General features: G+C 38.0%; 1 protein-coding gene across 3 annotated transcripts; it reads left to right on the top strand.

Moving 5' to 3' along the window:
- Positions 1-18,153: 18,153 nt before the first annotated feature.
- LOC311296704 (uncharacterized protein) lies at positions 18,154-21,050 on the top strand. 3 transcript variants are annotated; one of them, XM_084418575.1, is made up of 3 exons: positions 18,154-18,297; positions 19,332-19,580; positions 19,837-21,050. In XM_084418575.1, exons 2-3 carry the CDS (start codon positions 19,496-19,498, stop codon positions 20,853-20,855), a joined length of 1,104 nt encoding a protein of 367 aa, XP_084274701.1. In that variant the 5' UTR covers positions 18,154-18,297; positions 19,332-19,495; the 3' UTR covers positions 20,856-21,050. The 3 variants fall into 3 exon arrangements, with proteins under 3 accessions (XP_084274701.1, XP_084274702.1, XP_084274700.1); XM_084418576.1 differs by having other exon boundaries at positions 18,156-18,303; XM_084418574.1 differs by having other exon boundaries at positions 18,156-18,482.
- The last annotated feature ends 268 nt before the right edge of the window (positions 21,051-21,318 follow it).

Below are 21,318 nucleotides of genomic sequence, written 5' to 3'. Positions count from 1 at the left end.
ATCTGCACTCATGAATGGAAAACTTTCCAAGACATAACAAGAAATGTATAACAAAATCACAATCATTATTTTCCAGACAAATACCAAACCTAATTAACTTCACAGTGAGTGGGAGAGTTCAACCTCCCTGGACAGTTCTGCACATCTCTCCAAAAGTGTTGCACCATATCACAACAAGAGGAAAACATGCTCTAAATTTTCAATATTTGTTTCACAAAAAAAAAAAAACTCTTTTATTTTATTTTATTTATTTTTATTCATTGGTAGGATAAATCTCATTTAAAATGTTGAAGTTCACATAGCTTTAGGCGGGTAATTATTAGACAGATAATGTTTGACTTTTTTTGTAAATCTTGTAATAATGTATTCCCGTACAAAATGTCTTCTTCAAGCATTAATCTGAAAGGAATTGGGATGGCTTTGATAATTCTATTATAAACATTGACACTGCAGTTGCAATTTCTCTCAAAACTCTCTAAACAGTAACAAATTTCCATTATCAAGAAATGAGCAACAGCACAAATCCCTTTGGCTTTCCATTCCTCAAAATAAACAGATTTTATGCCAAACTTTATATTTCTATTATTCCAAACCTGGAGTGTTGAGAGGCGTGAAGTTATGTTTGAACAATAGTTTCCAATAGAGCAGCACTTGCTGATGGGAGGCTGAGAGTTTCACTGGTAACGAGGTACATTCAAAGTCACAACGTAGAAAAAAGTGTATGAATGTGACAGAATGTAAGGCTAGTGGAATTTAATGTTCATTTTTTGGAAATAATGCTGTGTCGTCAGCAGACTGACTTAGAATTGTTGGCCTATTCAACAAAACCTTAAAAAACACTATTTTTAATCAATATAGATAATAGCTCTGCAACCATTATAGATAATAATGGTAAGCTACCACATCCCGCTCAAATCCCCCTTTTAATGGGAAATCTTGTGCAGAGCTATTGATATAACATGTCAATGAAATGTATGAATCTTACTCCAAAACCAAAATGCTGCAAGGTTTTCAAAATAAAGGGATGCTCAACGACATCAAATGCTTTGTAAAAAATAAAATAAAAATTAAGAAACCCACTTCATTGACCCACATCACTAATCAAGTAAATCTAAAACCAATATAATATTATTATGGATTGAATAACATTATGAAATACTGATTGTGTGTCACTAATTATAGTAGAAATATTTTTTTCAACCTAGCAGCGATAGCCCCAGAATTTATTTTTTATTTTTTATTATCGGTGTTAAGCAAACTAATAGGCCTCACATTGTCTAAGACTCTTTTATCTTTATCAGCTTTGGGAATCAAATTTATCAAGCTTTGCTTCACTTTCAACTCTTTCTTTTCAAGACATTCTTTTAGGGCACTGAAAAACCGATTTCTCAAATTTCGCGATTTTTTTCTTTTTCTTAGTGAGTCCATCTTTCTCTGGGTATTTGTTTAAAGGCATCTTCTCCACTGAATCCAATTCTTCAATCCTAAGATCTGAATCACATACAACTTTAAAAGAGTCTTCAATACGTGGGATATTGTTCTGGATTTTAGCACACACACAAAATAAATAAATAAATAAGACTCATCTGAGGAGAAAGCTGAAGAATATAGTTTAGAATAGAACTGAAACACTTGCTTCATAATCATAACAGAGCGGAGATGTGATTTACTGAATGCGGCCCCTTTAAGAAAAATGACACCGCGCGCACTGAGCATGCGCAGAAGAGAAGAACCGAGATACACACACGAGAGACGAGACGAGCGCTGAAACTTTCACCAGTTGAAGCTGAAAGTGACGCTATTAACTATCGTGAATGAAGGACAAATGTGGAATATTTTGTTCGGATGTCGTATATTTCTATTCTGCAGGTCAGAGATGTTATATTTATCATGTAAGAATTGATGTTTGTGTTGCCTAAATGTACATTGTTCGTACTGTAACGTACGGAGAATTAAACATAGTCATTAATTTTGATCAGCCACTATTCAGTCTGTAGAAATCGTGTATGATTGCTGTTATCTTTGTTAGATTTTTGTTTAAATCATATATTAATTGAAGAATTTAACCTGTGACTTGTTTCATCCGTATACAATCTGGAGTCACATAAAAATGAACAACCTTCATATAGAGCCGTTTAAAATGCTACTAACATATAACCATATCAAACCAAGCCTAAAATCATATGATAATTTAATTTAAGAAGTGTAATTATTAAAGTATTTCAGTATAAACTCAGCAACCTTGAATTTGGCAGATCTGGTGTCCCTCACAACAATTCACCAAATAAGAAAGCTTCATTCAGTTGAACAGATTAGCCGTAGGCTAACGTTACTACTGTACTAATGTGGAGAGAGTTTGAATGAGCAATGTCTATCCATTCATCCAGTTAGTTTATTTTCAAGTACATTACTGGCAAGAAAAATATTTGTAAATATGTATTGTCAATTTATGCAAGTAATAACGTTTAACTGAGCTGCTGAAAAGCATCATATCTCAATCAATAGTCCCTGTTTTCACCTCATTCATTATGATAATGTCTGAGATCTTCTGTAAATTGGGACATCAAGCACGTCATTAGTGTCAGACAAACTACCGGATCATCACTTTATGTGTTAAACACCTATAGGTGAGTTTTTAATGTTTTACCCCTCAGGTTAAAGTACATGACTAAAAATACTATTAGGCCTAAAGGCTACAGAAACCACACCTGCAAACTCTCTTTCTGACTCTGAAATAGACCATTCATGTGATTATTGCAGATCTAAGGAGTTTTTATTTTAATGTACGCCTATATCTGAAGGGAAATGACTCTTCATAAAAGTTTCGATGGCATCTTCTTTTTATCTTTCCTCAGTATGATGCCAAAGAATGTCTAATAAGGGGAGAAGTTTCACTCTCAGGCGCTCACAGGACGAGTGCAGAATTAATGGAGGTCTATGGCGCTATACACATCAAAATCCACTTTTCTCAGGATATAATTTTTTGTCTAGTAATTTGAATGTTGTATTCGAAAGGAGATGCAAAGAAATTACACATTGCTGGGTGTTAGATTTTTTAGAGTCACTTATTTTCTTTAAAAAGTCTTTTAAAATGTCAAAGACGTCATACACATCGTACGACCAGAGATGCTGCTTTACGGCAATCCTTCAGTCCTGCACTTCCTGCACTTTCTTTTCTCTCGAGGCATCGACAACACAGCTGTCACAGGTAAATACACGTGCTTGAAGAGTTTTTGTTTTGTTTGTTTCTGGTCCCGCTTCGGATGCCACGATGCCATCAAGCGGTATCTCTGGTCGTAATCAGTCCTTCACTGACCAATCAGCGTTCATTAGCAGAATGCTAGCGTGTTATGGGCAACAACAAATCAACCTGTAAGAAATCGAAAGGACATAAGTACTCGTTCATTCAACTTTCGACCTATAACCCATGTTGAACTTGCAAAACCTACAATCAAATCTGAGATTTCTCAACGGCAATCGGGTGAAAGAGACGAATTTAGCCGTCTAGCCCCATAGACTCCCATTCATTCTGCACTCATGGTGATCGCCCCCAGTGGAACTCTGGTGGAACTACAACCAAAATTCGGTACAATAGGACTTAATAGGGAGTGGGCAGGCTCTCCGTAGACGGGCTCTGATGATGCCTAATAAAGTAGTGTTTATAAGCGCAGCGCTGCTTGTGTTCAGGAGTAACCGCTGTATTTCTGCTTTTCCACAAGCGCCACCTTCTGTCAGAGAGAGAATCTGCATTTTCATTCAGCCTGTCTGCCTTTAAGTTAATTAACATTAGTAATTTATTAGGCTCAAATGTGAGCTTTACCATTTTTTTATAACTTTTTATTTGGTAACAACTGTAACGTTTTTTAAATTGTATTTGACAGTTTATGATGTTCCCAGACATTTACGTTGATTCAAAACAACTTTGTGACCTAAACATGTTTGTTCTAATATCAGAACTTTTTATTAAATAATTTTTAATAATAATAAAATAATATTTTTTTATTATTATTTGAACTAAATATATTTGAAGCACCTTATGTGTTTTGCTGTTTAAGTAATCCAGTATAAATTCAGTAACTTCTCTTTGATTTTTCCAGATCTGGTCCTGTGGGCGTCAGTATCACACAGTGATCACAGTTCACACCTGCAGTGAAGCCCCTCCCACAACAATTCACCAATAAATACTGTGAATATTCCCATCATCCTACAAGAGAAGGACAAACTCCAGGAGTAGCAGCTGAAATCTGTGTGACTGTTAAAGATGGAGTTTATTAAAGAGGAGATTGAAGACATGAGTGATCCAGAACCATCCAGAATAAAACATGAAGATACTGAGGAACAAATAGGTTGGTGTCCATTCTTGATTCTTCATTGTTGACTGCTTTAGAATATGGATGACAAATGATAGAGAAATGCATCTAAATGATCATAACCCAGTTTTAATCGCATTAACAAGTGAATGACAGAACTGACCTTTGCACATCAAAGATACTTTGGTAACACTTTACAATAAGGTCTCATTTGTTAACATTAATTCATGTATTAAATAACATGAACTAACAATGAACAATACATTTATTACAGTATTTATTAATCTTTGTTAATATTAGTTAGTAAAAATCCAGCTGTTCATTGTTTGTTTATGTTACTTAACAAATGTTAAGGGGTTGGTTGATTATTATTTCACTTTTCTAACGTTCAGTTAGTGTGTAATGTTGCTGTTTGAGCATGAACAACATCTGCAAAGTTACAGCGCTCAAAGTTCAAAGCAAAGGGAGATTTTTCCTTTACAGAAATCACTTTTTAAGGACCACAACAAACGACTGATTGGGACTACACGAGCTTCCTCCCGGGTTAGTGACATCACAAACCCTAACATTTACATAAACCCCGCCCCCGGGAAAATACAACAAAGGGGGTGAGTCCATGTTGAGAAGAGGAAAAGTTGTTGTAGTCGAGCACATTTGTGAGTCTGTTCAAGCTGTCACAACACAATTGCAATAGCATGGCATCTTACAACAGTTCCCACACTTGCAGGGTGGGAATTATACCGCGGCCACGCGGCCATGGCCGCCGTTGCCCTACACTTTGGCCTTCATGCCCCGTGAAAAAAAAATCATCGTACGGCCACAGTGGCCTGTGTGCCCTGGCCCTGTCCAAGTTCCATGTATAAAGCAGAGCATGTGAGCGGAGTGGAGCGGGCGGATCTTGGACAGAGCGCAGAGCGGCAATTTCAAAAGGACGGAGCGTCGCCCTATTTCCCGCTCCAGTTTCGCTCCGCTCACACCACGAGTCTGAAGCATGCTCAGTCAAGCCTGACCCTGAATCCATCTGTCTTGCACAGTCATCAACAGTAGACTATTTTCAGTAAAAACTCAGCTCAATAATGGAGTTCAAAAAGTACTTCAAAAAGGAAAATGATAAGTCATACAGGTGTAGCCTGTTTTTTGACTGTTGCGATTTATACTCCGGAGCGACTTATTAATAGTAGATTAATAAGTCGCTCCGGAGTATAAATCGCAACAGTCAAAAAATGCGCCATGAAGAAGAAAAAAACACATATAGGCCTAGCCTAAGTCGCACTGGACTATAAGTCGCATTTATTTCGAAATTTATTTCACAAAAAAAAAAAAATAATAATGTTACAGACTGGACAGTTCTCCGTTAGGACGTGAGTGCTCTGAAAGCGGCACTAAAAGACTGCTTTATAAAACTTTCACAGAGACCTCAAGCAGAAAGCACAAAGCCTGTCTTTAAATTTAATTTCGTTTTGTATTAATTGTATCTTAATTTTAATCAATGTTTCATCAACCAATTGTCTGGATTTAATAAATTAGAAGTGAATATATTAGAAAATAGATAATCACGACACGAAGGCGCCGGCGAAACTGGAGCTTGTCTCATAAATGAACCGAAACTCAGTGTATAGCCTACTTGCCTCACAGACCTGAGACATAGGCTATATATAAAGCTTGAAATGTCTACTTTTAAACAGAACAATTCAAAACGAAAGAAAACAGACTGCTCTCTTATGTAATCCGTATGAAATGTGCATTTCTCTCTGGCGCGTTCACTACTGCGAAGATCGCGAGTCAGCATCTTTCCAGCCGACACAGACATAAAAAAAAAAAAAAACTGGTTTATTAGTAAACAATTAAAATGTCTCCTGCTTTATTTTACATATTCATAATCATTAATTTTGCCGGTTCGTTGTGACAGCTTTTAGGTGCTTTATTGGCAGCAGCGCCACCCTTACATCGCATCAGCACCGAAAACATAGAGATTCTTTTCTTTTGGGGGCATTTTGTTTGTGTTCAGACTTTCTCAGTTGTTTTTAGGCGCGATGTTAGAGGACGCTGCTAATAAAGTTGCTAGTAGGCCCACACATTGGATTCACGTTTATTATTATAGGCTAAAAAAAATACCCCAGTTTTTATGCCGTTCGTATCATTTTATTTTGTTGTATTTATCCGCCACACCTTGAAGGCCGGTCCGTGAAAATATTGTCTGATATTAAACCGATCTGTGGTGCCAAATAGCTTGGGGACCGCTACAAGTGATATACATGTAGATTTTTTTCCTTTTTTGGAGCGAGCGGGGGGCGATTTGAGTGGAGCGCGAAGCAAACTGCGTTGAGCGCTGAGCGATAATGATTGTGAGGGTGTATACCTTCTGGATGAAATGGTTCTCTCTCTCACACTCACATGATATAGAGGACTGAATGAATATTTTGAATGCTTTTATTGGCATTTATGTTGTTTCTATTGTTGTGTGAGGGTGTATACCTTCTGGATGTAATGGCGCTCTCTCTCTCTCTCTCTCATTAAAAAATGTTTTTTTTTATTAAAAAAGTCATAATCCATGTCTTATTCCAAATTAGGATGTTATGGTATCAATCTGAATGGGAAAACCATCGAATTGTACTCAATGGCCTTTGTGCCCTGTCATATGGCCTTGGTGCCCCTAAAAAAAAAGAAAAGGTGGAGGCCAAATGGCCTTGCCCCTAAAATTACATAATTCCCACCCTGCACACTAGCGATTTATAGATTATCATGACAGAATATGCTAATCAATGACTTGAAGATAGTTAACTCCACATCAGCTACATAAATTCATCAACTAACCTTTCAGAAACGTCCTGTTGCATTTTACATGTTGTCGCTTCTTCTTGAGTCTCTCCATTATTGTCCCACTCCAGGTTTTAAACATAAAAGGCAGTTTCTGACATTTCAGTGCGCGTCTATGTGAGGAAATTGGAGCAGCTAACACACACGAGCTGTTGTAGCTCTGCCCTCTGCGCCGGGAGCAGCAGCTCATTTGCATTTAAAGGGACACACACAAAACGACGTGTTTTTGCTCACCCTCAAAAAGGGACACTTTTAACATGCTATAAAACTTACCTGTGGGGTATTTTGAGCTAAAAGTTCACATACAGACTCTGGGGACAACAGAGACTTATTTCACATCTTGTAAAAAGTGCCATTATTCCACCCCTTTAACAAATACAACTTTTGATTTTAATAATGTATTAGTAGATGTTGAAATTACAACAACTAAGATTAATAAATGCTACAGAAGTATTCATTGTTAGTTCATGTTAGCTACATGAGTTAGCTAAGGAAACCTTATTGTAAAGTGTCACTGATACTTAATATAATGTCTTGTTTTCTGCTATGTGTTTTTAATTTTCACATGTAACCTCATTGAACTGATTCTAACTGATTAATATGTTTATTTTAGTCCAGATGGAAGTGACGGAGCAAAGACAGAAACTAAATGACGTGAAGAAACACTGTGACTTACAAACTCAAGGAACAAAAGCCAAAAAGCTGCACTCCTGCTCTCAGTGTGGAAAGACTTTCCAAAATAAAGGAAACCTTAATAAGCACATAAGAATTCACACTGGAGAGAAACCGTATACATGCACTCAGTGTGAGAAGACTTTCAGAGATGCAACAGGTTTAAAAATTCATCTGCACATTCACTCCGGAGAAAAACCATTCAAGTGTGATCAGTGCGGTAAAGGTTTTAATTCGTCTTCAAATCTATTACAACACCTGAAAGTTCATTCAGATGAGAAGCCTCACTTGTGTTCTTTCTGTGGAAAGAGTTTTTCGCGGATGGACAGTTTTAAACTTCACCAGAAAATACATACCGGTGTGAGAGATCATGTGTGTTGTGACTGTGGGAAGAGCTTTACTGCATCCTGTGAACTGAAACGGCACCAAAGAATTCACACTGGAGAGAAACCGTATACATGCACTCAGTGTGGAAAGAGTTTTTCTCAAGCATCAGGTCTCAGTGTTCATCTGCTCCGTCACTCTGGGAAAAAAACTTTTAACTGTGTTCAGTGCGGTAAATATTTTATTTTGGCATCAGATCTAAAAGACCACCAGAAAGTTCATTCAGATGAGAGGCCTTATGTGTGTTCTCTCTGTGGAAAGAGTTTTCCACGGCTGAAGAGTTTTAAACAGCACCAGAAAACACATGATGAAGTGAAAGAACATGTGTGTTGTGAATGTGGGAAGAGATTTACTAGAGTTGATTGTCTGAAACGTCACCAACAAATTCATACTGGAGAAAAACCTTACAAGTGCTCATATTGTGACAAGAGTTTCGCTCGGTTGGGACGCCTAAAATCACACGAGCGAATTCATACGGGAGAGAAGCCGTATATCTGCACTCAGTGTGAGAAGAGTTTCAAAGATGCAACAGGTTTAAAAAAGCATATGTTTATTCACACTGGAAAAAAACAATTTAACTGATCAGTGAGGTAAAGATTTTAATTGGTCATCAAGTCTAAAACAACACCTTGTAGGAAACTCTGACTTGGTTGTACCTTCAGCAGGATTCTTCATTGAGAACACGAGCTGTCGGTGGCTGCAGTCATCAAGTCTAACTAAGGCAGTGTACATTGTAGTTTATATACTTTTAGAGGGCAGTGCTTAGAAATGGAGACAAAGCCACCTGGGCGACGACCTTAAACAAAGCATTCAAATGAAGTATCCATGTTTATCCATGAGTGTTACCAATCCTAATCCAATCAGCATAACTATTCAAAGACTGGGACAGGGGCTCCAAGAGCCATTAAAGACAATGGGTGAGAGTCTCAGTAATCTGACTCATTTACCTTACAATAGAGAGAACAGGACTGGCAGGAATCTCTTGCTGGAAACTTTGCTTAACAGCTGATATTCCATGACCATAGTTTGCTCTCTTTTCAGTCACATGTGTTCCTTTGTCTTAGTTTCCCACCTATCATTAGTTTATATGGACACTGATTATAATCACAGCTGTGTGTCGTTAAATTCCAGTTTTGTACAAGTTCCTCTTTTAAGTTATTTAATAAACCTTGTGCGATTTTTATAATCACCCTTGTCTTCATTGGACAATTCCTGACTGCTGTAAAGGGGGTTTCTAACAGGGGTTTAACAACTTCAGAGTTTTTTTTTAAGTCAGCGTTTGTGTGATTAAAATTGAATCGACGTCGACTAGTCAGTAGCCGCGTTTCCATTACCCTTCAAATTGCGCAATTTGAAATTGCGAATTGAAAATACGCCCAATGGAAACACGTCAATTTCGCAAAAAAAACCATTTATCGCAAAAAAGTTTTCACGCTCGCATGAGGTGGTTTTTCAGGCAATTCGAAAAAGAAATATTTCGCAAAACTGCAATGGAAACAGTTTTTGCGCATTTACAGTCAGCTGACGTAGATGACGCGGTGTGTTTGGACAGTATACAAGACTAGAGTTCTTTAATAAATTCATATAAGACAATAGAATTACAGAAATAATGGATTCTAAACCTCAAATAAATGCCACAATCAAGACCTCGAAGCAGAAATGAGGGAGAAACACCCAGAAACACCTCATAATGTGCCGCTCACAAGTATAATAAGGGTCGTTCCTTGCCATTAAAGCTTGGAAAACACACATACATCTCCTTCGATTTATAATATGCCATGTTTTGGAAGCGTGAGAAGCGTGAGAGACACGAGATGAGCTGAAACTTTCACCAGTCGAGGCTGAAAGTGATGCTGGTAACGATCGTGAATGAAGGGCAAATGTGGAATATTGTCTTCGGATGCCGTATATTTCCAGTCTGCAGGTGAGAGATGTTACCAGATTACAGAGTTTAACATTAAACAGCTCCAGAGTTTATGTGTTTAAGTAACGTTACTAATGTAAAGTAATGCGTTGTGTGTTTTAATTAGAGTGTAATAATATGTTGGCAGAGAGTTTTCCCACAGACTCTGTTTTAGTCTATTGACACCAATAAAATGTGCTTAATGTGCCACTTAACAAAAGATCTCAGACATCACCATAATGAATGAGGTGAAAACGAGGAACTTTTGGAGACAGAGGGTTTTCAGCGGCTCGGTTAAACATGATGGCTCTGTTATTTCTGTCAGACTTCGGACAAGAATTAAACAAACCTTGTTTTAAATGCAATTAATGTCTAACTTGTATCAAAATATCCCTTGTTATATAGGGTTCAAACCCCTATAACACTATTGATGTTCCCGAACCTATAAAAATAGCTAATACATTTTTTATGCTATATCAACACCCAATATTGGATTCAATCTTTTTGTCAACTTGTTTTCTTTCAATTTGGACTGGTTTTATATTTCTATTTGCATCTGATTAATCGTAGGCCTCATATATCTGAGAGTAGGCATCTAATTTTTTGAGTAAAAAAATCATTATTTTTTAATAATTTTGGATATATTAAATAAAATATGAAGAAAATTGGCACTGTTGATCACACTAGTATACTTAAATTTTTTCACCAGGAATTTTTTTGTATTTTTATTTTATTTTGTTCAAAATGGCACATAAGTCACACTTTTTGATAATATAGCCTAACAAGTGATTTATAAACTATTTTTTGTAGGCCGGTCAGTTTTGACCGGGAACATCAAAAGTGTGGCTATGTGCCATTTTTTTATAAAAACAACATGAAGGATACCCACATTCCTGACAGAAAACATATGTTCATTTAATTTAAATGTAATTAAAAGTAATCCAGTATCAATTCAGTAACTTATCTTTGATTTTTCCAGATCTGGTCCTGTGGGCATCAGTATCACACAGTTCACACCTGCAGTGAAGCCCCTCCCACAACAATTCACCAATAAATACTGGGAATATTCCCATCATCCTACAAGAGAAGGACAAACTCCAGGAGTAGCAGCTGAAATCTGTGTGACTGTTAAAGATGGAGTTTATTAAAGAGGAGATTGAAGACATGAGTGATCCAGAACCATCCAGAATAAAACATGAAGATACTGAGGAACAAATAGGTTGGTGTCCAATCTTGATTCTTCATTGTTGACTGCTTTAGTAGCTCTGAAATATTGATGACAAATGATAGATGCATCTAAATGATCATAACCCAGAGTTTTAATCGCATTAACAAGTGAATGACAGAACTGAACTTTGCACATTAAAGATTGAAGATACTTTATACAGACAGGTGTCTTGTTTTCTGCTTGCTAAGTGTTTTTAATTCTCACATTTAACCTCATTGAACTGATTCTAACTGATTAATATGTTTATTTTAGTCCAGATGGAGGTGACGGAGCAAAGACAGAAACTAAATGACGTAAAGAAACACTGCAACTTACAAACTCAAGGAACAAAAGGCAAAAAGCTGCACTCCTGCTCTCAGTGCGGAAAGAGTTTCCAAAGGAAAGGAAACCTTGAGACACACATGAGTATTCACACTGGAGAGAAACCGTATACATGCACTCAGTGTGAGAAGAGTTTTTCTCGAGCATCAACTCTCAGTGATCATCTGCTCCGTCACTCTGGAGAAAAACCATTTAGCTGTGATCAGTGTGGTAAAGATTTTATTTCATCATCAAAACTAAAACAACACCTGAAAGTTCATTCTAATGAGAGGCCTTATGTGTGTTCTCTCTGTGGAAAGAGTTTTTCACGGATGGACAGTTTTAAACTGCACCATAAAGCACATAATGGAGTGAAAGATAATGTGTGCTTTAAATGTGGGAAGAGCTTTACTAGAGCTGCCTATCTGAAACTGCATCAAAGAACTTATACTGGAGAAAAACCTTACAAGTGCTCATATTGTGACAAGAGTTTCGCTCATTCTGGACACCTGAAATCACACGAGCGAGTTCATACTGGAGAGAAGCCGTACTACTGTACTCAGTGTGAGAAGAGTTTCAAAGATGCATCAGGTCTCAGTGAACATCTGCTCCGTCACTCTGGGGAAAAGCCATTTAACTGTGATCAGTGTGGGAAATATTTTATTTCATTATCACATCTAAAAAAACACCTGATAGTTCATTCAGATGAGAGGCCTCATGTGTGTTCTCTCTGTGGAAAGAGTTTTTCATGGCTTAACAGTTTTAAACGGCACCAGAAAACACATGATGAAGTGAAAGACCATGTGTGTTGTGACTGTGGGAAGAGCTTTACTACAGTTGGCCAACTTAAACGGCACCAAAGAACTCATACTAAAGAAAGAAGATACAAGTGCTCATATTGTGACAAGAGTTTCATTTATTCTGGACACCTGAAACTACATGAGCGAGTTCATACTGGAGAGAAGTCGTAATACTGTACTCAGTGTGAGAAGACATTTAAACATTTATCAAGCCTTCACACTCATATGAAAAAAATGTTTGAAGTGATCAACATTAGTTTTCATGTCAAATACATTCTTCTTTCAGACTAATACAATCAGAGAGAAAATGTTTTGCTTGTGTTTTGAAGTCCATCAAAGTGCATCCACACTGTGCTGTGGGGGTTAATAAAGGCCTTCTGAAGTGAAGCAGTGTGGTCTTGTAAGAAAAATATCCATATTTAAAACTTTATTCACTTAACTAGAATAAAGGGAAAGTTCAGCCAAAAATTCTGTCATAAATTACTCACCCTAATGTCGTTCCAAACCTGTAAGACTTTTGTTCATCTTCAAAACACAAATAAAAAACAGAAATTGTATTACGTCTGAGAGCCTAATTTCTGTTCGTCATATAAAGACTGTGTCTTTTCAGAATTTTTTTTGACTGTTACATGGATGATCTGTTGCCCATGTTTCATAGTGTTTTTGGTTTAGTTCTGTGGTCCAGTTCTCCACTGTCTGTCTAATTAATCATATCATACACTCAGTGTCCTGTTAATCATCTAGTCTTCGTCTGTTCTCGTTAATGTTAAGTGTGTTTTTGTCATTAAAGACCTTTAATATCGTTCTCCTTCATGCTGTTTCCACCACCACGTTACGCAACAGCTGGATTCATATAGCCTGGGTTTCTCCATGCTGCCTTGTGCGCAGTGCGATTTTATTCACGCTGCTAGGCAGCTTGGACACCATGGACCAGATTTTCCCCTCAAAAAGGGAACCAATCACAGAACGGGGAGGGAGCAACAAGACGATGACGACGTCTATGCGACACACCGAAGCAGTTTGTTAATATCTATGAATCCAACATGGCATCAGACGCGAAGTTATCTTTCGATGCAGCCTTAGATAGTGTTCTAAGTAGTTTAGAACGCAAGTTTATTTCATCTTCTTCCTCGTCGAATTTGATTTGATTAAAACAAACCCTGGTGGGATTGTTCAGTTAGTGCGTTGCCACCAAATAAGCGGACCGAGACACTGAACACAGAGAGAGAGCAGATTCCCGAGTCTGTTCCAGTGAGAGTAGTTCCCGAGTCCGTTCCAGAGTCCGTTCCAGTGAGAGTAGTTCCCGAGTCCGTTCCCGTGAGAGTAGTTCCAGAGTACGTTCCAGTGAGAGTAGTTCCCGAGTCCGTTCCCGTGAGAGTAGTTCCAGAGTACGTTCCAGTGAGAGTAGTTCCCGAGTCCGTTCCCGTGAGAGTAGTTCCAGAGTACGTTCCAGTGAGAGAAGTTCCCGTGTCCGTTCCAGTGAGAGTAGTTCCCGACTCCGTTCCAGTGAGAGAAGTTCCCGAGTCCGTTCCAGAGTCCGTTCCAGTGAGAGTAGTTCCCGAGTCCGTTCCGGTGAGAGAAGTTCCCGAGTCCGTTCCAGTGAGAGAAGTTCCCGAGTCCGTTCCAGTGAGAGTAGTTCCCGAGTCCGTTCCAGTGAGAGTAGTTCCCGAGTCCGTTCCAGTGAGAGTAGTTCCCGAGTCCGTTCCGGTGAGAGAAGTTCCCGAGTCCGTTCCAGTGAGAGAATTCCCGAGTCCGTTCCAGTGAGAGTAGTTCCCGAGTCCGTTCCAGTGAGAGTAGTTCCAGAGTCCGTTCCAGAGTCCGTTCCAGTGAGAGTAGTTCCCGAGTCCGTTCCGGTGAGAGAAGTTCCCGAGTCCGTTCCAGTGAGAGAAGTTCCCGAGTCCGTTCCAGTGAGAGAAGTTCCCGAGTCCGTTCCAGTGAGAGTAGTTCCCGAGTCCGTTCCAGTGAGAGTAGTTCCCGAGTCCGTTCCAGAGTCCGTTTCAGTGAGAGTAGTTCCCGAGTCCGTTCCGGTGAGAGAAGTTCCCGAGTCCGTTCCAGTGAGAGAATTCCCGAGTCCGTTCCAGTGAGAGTAGTTCCCGAGTCCGTTCCAGTGAGAGTAGTTCCCGAGTCCGTTCCAGAGTCCGTTCCAGTGAGAGTAGTTCCCGAGTCCGTTCCGGTGAGAGAAGTTCCCGAGTCCGTTCCAGTGAGAGAAGTTCCCGAGTCCGTTCCAGTGAGAGTAGTTCCCGACTCCGTTCCGGTGAGAGTAGTTCCCGAGTCCGTTCCGGTGAGAGAAGTTCCCGAGTCCGTTCCAGTGAGAGAAGTTCCCGAGTCCGTTCCAGTGAGAGTAGTTCCCGACTCCGTTCCAGTGAGAGTAGTTCCCGAGTCCGTTCCAGTGAGAGTAGTTCCCGAGTCCGTTCCAGTGAGAGTAGTTCCCGAGTCCGTTCCAGTGAGAGTAGTTCCCGAGTCCGTTCCAGAGTCCGTTCCGGTGAGAGAAGTTCCCGAGTCCGTTCCAGTGAGAGAAGTTCCCGAGTCCGTTCCAGTGAGAGTAGTTCCCGACTCCGTTCCGTTGAGAGTAGTTCCCGAGTGATTGTTGCACTATACAGACATTTTTGCACTACGCCAAACCAAGAGACTTTCACATTTGTTTGGATACATATTGTTTCAAAGCAGCTTTACAGAAAGTGCATTTCATAAATGTATTTCATATATATAGCCGATATAAAGACCCGGCCGAACCAGAACTCGAGACTCGAGTGACGAACTAATCATTTGCTGTTATAAGAACGTTTTCGCTCAACATTATGAGAACATCAGTCAAGAACAAATAACATCACAAGGACGTTCTAAAAAATTTGTTCTAAGAACGTTTTTCTCTCAATGTTACGAGAATGTATTTTAACTCTATTCCAGAACGTTCCAGAAACATTATTTCAGGAAAAGTTTTTTACTAACATTTACATAACATTAGTGAAAGTTATGGGAACGTTCCCTGTTAGCTGGGCTGAATCAAGGACGTAGCTTAGATCTTTGTGAAGGTGTAATTGCTGTGATTTTTGTAACTGTAACAGAGCGGCCTACGAACTCCTTCTGCCTGATGAAACTACAAACTATCTTCAGTGACATTTCTTCATTTGACTGTATTGACTCCAGGTCTTCATTCATCATATCTGGTTCTGGGTCTTTAACTGTATTATCCCCTTACAATAATCTAGGAGTTTTATAAAGCTTTTTACATTGGATGACATTTAAAACACGGTAAGTCTATCCTTCACAGCCTCGCTTTCATACCTGTCATGGCGCTGCTCTGAATACGGTCTAGTTCCCTGTTTTCACCTCATTAATTATGGTGAGGTCATGTGGTTGAGGCAACCGCCAATATACTATTATTATGTAGAAAACTGATCCTAAATCAGCAGTTATGAGCAGTTTGTCTCTCTAAAAGCAATCAAAAGCTTCAGCTGGCAGTGGTTTGAGTGAGAACTCTTGTCCAGCCTTACACACACACCTCCTATGATTATTTACCTTCGTGTTTTGTTCTTATTCTGTTCACTGGCTGTTTTATTTATAAATGGATTTTGTTGTTTTCATGAAACTGTTGGCTGACAATAAATCACATTTAACATTGAGGTCCAACTTCACCAAGATCCGCTCACTTTAAAGTTTCTGGCCTCGCCACTGCTGTACATCTATGCATGTATTCAGAAGAAGACTATAATTAGGCTACAAAAGGGAGAAATGTAGAAAAACTGTAACGGTAATTGAGTAAATGTGAATATATTGTTGAATCCATATATTATATGTATTATTGTGCATTATTAATTATTATAATAGTGGATTTGGTCCATAACAGAATGGAGATGTGATTTACTGAATGTGACCCCTTTAAGAAACATTACACCTGAGCATGCGCAGAAGAGAGAAGCGCAAGAGCCTCTTTTTATTATTATTTTTTTTATTGAACAAAAAGCACAGGGGATACATGTATCAAGCACAAAAAAATAAAAATAATAATTAGACAGTAAATTCAAAGTAAAGCAAGGCAATAGATAAGGGATAGTCTACCAAAAAAATAATAACAATTCACAAAACATTCATAGAAACTACAAATACAGAAAATGAGCAAGAGCCTCTCTATAGTTTTGTTTTCTTTCTTCTTAAGGGGGTAATCCAGCAGCCAGAAAGCGTACCTTCCCGGGGGCCGCCATTGACTCCCATTCACTTTGACAGCGAATAACTTTACATCTGAGGCGTTTAAAGACTCCATTTGTCCATTATTTATTTCTAAAGAAACACGACAATGTATAAAAGGCTCCATTACCTTGTATCTTACGTTATGGCCCCGTAGAAGCAGTTTTTGTTTAATAGGCTAACGATTAAAATAGGCTAACGATTGCGTCATAACCACTCGACTCTCTAGAGAAATGACCGTATGGACAGGAGGAGAAGCTCGCGGGCAATCGGGGGGACGTGGAGGCAAAATGACAAAATAATTAATCAGAATACTTAGCAAAAGTTCTCCTGCTCCAGCTCATGGACACATCCTACTCACACTCTCCGTCTCTGCAAGTTTCGGAAGGGAATGATTCAGATTTCTCTTGGCACAGCTACTAGAAGACAGACGGGTTGCTCACGTCACATCTACGTCGTCAAGCTCAGTGTGAGTCTGCGCAGTACGCTCGACCCCCAGGAAGTAAGAGTTTCTAATTGACTTCACTTTTCTCCGTTGAAATCTATGGGGTCGCAAATTTACATTAAGAATTGAATATATCAGAACAGTTTATTATGCATTTCTTCCAATATACACAGATGGATCAAGAAATCCAGAGATGGGTCGTACTGGATCAGCATTTTATGTTCCAGAATTTAAAACAGAAAAATATGGGAGATTAACAGATGGGACTTCAGTGTATACCGCAGAATTGGTGGCAATTCAGATGGCAGAAGTGATGCCAAATAAAGTTGTGATTTGTTCAGATTCAATGGCATCACTTATAAGCCTACAAACATATCAAACAGTTAGATATGATATCTATATAGAAATATTGAATAGTATGTATAGATTATGGCAAGCTGGAACAATAATTAAGTATGTTTGGGTACCAGCACATGCTGATATACCAGGAAATTAAAGATCTGATAAAATGGCTAAAGAATCACTTAAACTGAACATCCCTACTATTACATTTGCATTAAGTAGGATGGAAGGAAAAAGTAGCCTATCATTAAGAAGCTTGCAACCAGAAATGGCAAAGAAATTGGAATGAATGTAAAACAGGAAGACATTTTTATAATATACTTAATACTGTAAGACAACGTGTATTGACCCACAATTTAAGTAGAGATGATCAGGTTATTTTAACAAGGCTAAGGATGGGACATACAAAACTTAATTCTACACTTCATATTATAGGGAAACATGGTACAGGATTATGCGAAATATGCCAAGTAAAGGAAACAGTTGAGCATATGTTATTATTTTGTCCCTGGTATGAACAGGAAAGGAATGAGTTAATAAGAGAGCTACAGGGAATGGGATGCAAAGAATTTACAATCAACAACATATATTATTAAACACAAAACTAAGGAATTGAAAGGTCAGTTATAAAATTCATTAAGCATAGTGGTCTTAGGAATAGAATATAGACATATTTTAACATACATTCTAGACTGAAATCACTTCACAAGCCAGAACAGGTGGCGGCGGTATGCAGCATAAAGTTGGTATGCGACCCGCCAATAAATCCATAGAAGAAGAAGAAGAAATCTATGGGGTCGCTGGGTCCATTTCTTTTACTGTCTATTGTTTCTTCTCTCTCTCTCTCTTTCTTTTTGTTGTTTCCTTAGACGCTATTATGAATGTAACAGTCGAACACGTTGGGATCCTCTGTAAGTGTATGTTATATTACTGTCCTTGTTAATGCAATAAAAAAGAGAGAAGCGCGTGAGAGACGAGACGAGCGCTGACACTTTAACCAGTTAAGGCTGAAAGTGACGCTGTTAACGATCGTGAATGAAGGACAAATGTGGAATATTTTCTTCTGATGTCGTATATTTCCAGTTATATTTATCATGTAAGAATATATGTTTGTGTTGTCTAAATGTACATTGTTCGTAGTGTAACGTACAGATAATTAAATTTAGTCATTATTTTTGATCAGCCACTATTCAGTCTGTATATATTGTGCATGATTTCTGTTATCTTTGTTAGATTCCTGTTTAATTCATATATTAATTGAAGAATTTAACCTGTGACTTGTTTCATTCTTATAAAATCTGGAGTCACATAAAAATGAACAACCTTCATATAGAGCCGTTTTAAATGCTACTAATATATAACCACATCAAAATGCTCTATATTTCTAAAATCAAGCACATATGGTCATTTAATTTAAGAAGTGTAAAGATTACAGTATTTCAGTATAAACTCAGTAACCTTGAATTTGGCAAATCTGGTGTCCCTCACAACAATTCACTAAATAAGAAAGCTTTTGTTCAACTGTTAATGGCAATATATGAAATTAAATTAAATAAGAGCAATATATTATTAATTAATTATTCTGAAAATACATTTAAATTATCATCATATTGTGTAGTACTTGTTATACACATTTTGATGGTCAAGTGTTAGATTATTTCCTTTTGTGCATCATTCTCAGTCCCTTAATCGACGGTTGATTTCTGTCGTCTTATGTTATATTTCTGATTAGTTTAGATAGTAATTGAGTAATAGAACCTGTGCCACATTTCATCCTTATTATATCCTGGGTTAAATAAAAATGATCAACCTACAGTTGTTTTATATGCTACTAATATGTAACCATCAAAATGCTTTATATTTGAACCAAATCAAAGGCACCATATGTGTTTTGCTGTTAAAGTAATCCAGTATAAATTCAGTAACTTATCTTAGATTTTTCCAGATCTGGTCCTGTGGGCGTCAGTATCACACAGTGATCACAGTTCACACCTGCAGTGAAGCCCCTCACACAACAATTCACCAATAAATACTGGGAATATTCCCATCATCCTACAAGAGAAGGACAAACTCCAGGAGTAGCAGCTGAAATCTGTGTGACTGTTAAAGATGGAGTTTATTAAAGAGGAGATTGAAGACATGAGTGATCCAGAACCATCCAGAATAAAACATGAAGATACTGAGGAACAAATAGGTTGGTGTCCATTCTTGATTCTTCATTGTTGACTGCTTTAGTAGCGCTGAAATATGGATGACAAATGATAGAGAAATGCGTCTAAATGATCATAACCCAGTTTTAATCGCATTAACAAGTGAATGACAGAACCGAACTTTGTACATTAAAGAGACTTTATACAGACAGGTGTCTTGTTTTCTGCTTGCTAAGTGTTTTTAATTCTCACATTTAACCTCATTGAACTGATTCTAACTGATTAATATGTTTATTTTAGACCAGATGGAAGTGACGGAGCAAAGACAGAAACTAAATGACGTGAAGAAACACTGTGACTTACAAACTCAAGGAACAAAAGCCAAAAAGCTGCACTCCTGCTCTCAGTGTGGAAAGAGTTTCCAGAATAAAGGAAACCTTAATAAACACATAAAAATTCACACTGGAGAGAAACCGTATACATGCACTCAGTGTGGAAAGAGTTTTACTCAAGCATCAAGTCTCAGTATTCATCGGCTCCGTCACTCTGTAGAAAAACCATTTAGCTGTGATCAGTGTGGTAAAGATTTTAATTCGTCATCAAATCTTAAACAACACATGATAGTTCATTCAGATGAGAGGCCTTATGTGTGTTCTCTCTGTGGAAAGAGTTTTTCACGACTGAACAGTTTTAAACTGCACCAGAAAACACATAATGGAGTGAAAGATCACGTGTGCTTTAAATGTGGGAAGAGCTTTATTGCAGCTGAATATCTGGAACGGCACCAAAGATATCACACTGGAGAAAAACCTTACAAGTGCTCATATTGTGACAAGAGCTTCATTCATTCTGGACACCTGAAATCACACGAGCGAGTTCATACTGGAGAGAAGCCGTACTACTGTACTCAGTGTGAGAAGAGTTTCAAAGATGCATCAGGTCTCAGTGCTCATCTGCTCCATCACTCTGGAGAAAAGCCATTTAACTGTGATCAGTGTGGTAAATATTTTAATTCGTCATCAATTCTAAAACAACACCTGATAGTTCATTCAGATGAGAAGCCTTATGTGTGTTCTCTCTGTGGAAAGAGTTTTTCACGACCGAGCAGTTTTAAACTGCACCAGACAACACATAATGGAGAGAAAGATCATGTGTGCTTTAAATGTGGGAAAGGCTTTACTAGAGCTGCCCATCTGAGACGGCACCAAAGAACTCATACTAAAGAAAGAAGATACAAGTGCTCATACTGTGACAAGAGATTCATTTATTCTGGACACCTGAAACTACATGAGCGAATTCATACTGGAGAGAAGCCGTAATACTGTACTCAGTGTGAGAAGACATTTAAACATTTATCAAGCCTTCACACTCATATGAAAAAAATGTTTCAAATGATCAACATTCATTTTCATGTCAAATACATTCTGAGAGAAAATGTTTTGTTTATGTTTTGAAGTCCATCATAGTGCATCCACACGGCTCTGCGGGGGTTAATAAAGGCCTTCTGAAGTGAAGCAGTGTGGTCTTGTAAGAAAAATAGCCTCATTTAAAACTTTATTCATTAAAATAACTAGAATAAATATGGAGTTTTTCATTAGAGTACTATATCATCTAGATTAGATGATCTAAATGCTTGGTTAACTAGAAAGACTTTAAGGGAAAGTTCAGCCTCATTAATTACTCAACCTCGTGTCGTTCCAAACCTGTAAGACTTTTGTTCATCTTCCAAACACAAATAAAAAAATATTTTTTTAAATTAAATCTGAGAGTCTAATTTCAAAA

This window comes from Rutilus rutilus, assembly GCF_951802725.1.
Source record: "Rutilus rutilus genome assembly, chromosome: 9".
NCBI classification, from domain to species: Eukaryota; Metazoa; Chordata; class Actinopteri; order Cypriniformes; family Leuciscidae; genus Rutilus; species Rutilus rutilus.
Note: the sequence above shows the minus strand (reverse complement) of the source record. Positions and strands in the feature narration are given on the sequence as shown.

What these genes read in the sequence shown, in the direction of transcription:
- LOC311296704 (XM_084418575.1), top strand. Translation starts at nt 19,496, where the DNA reads ATGGAGTTTATTAAAGAGGAGATTGAAGACATGAGTGATCCAGAACCA. An exon ending in AGATACTGAGGAACAAATAG is followed by an intron (nt 19,581 to 19,836) that starts GTTGGTGTCCAT and finishes TGTTTATTTTAG; the next exon opens with ACCAGATGGAAGTGACGGAG.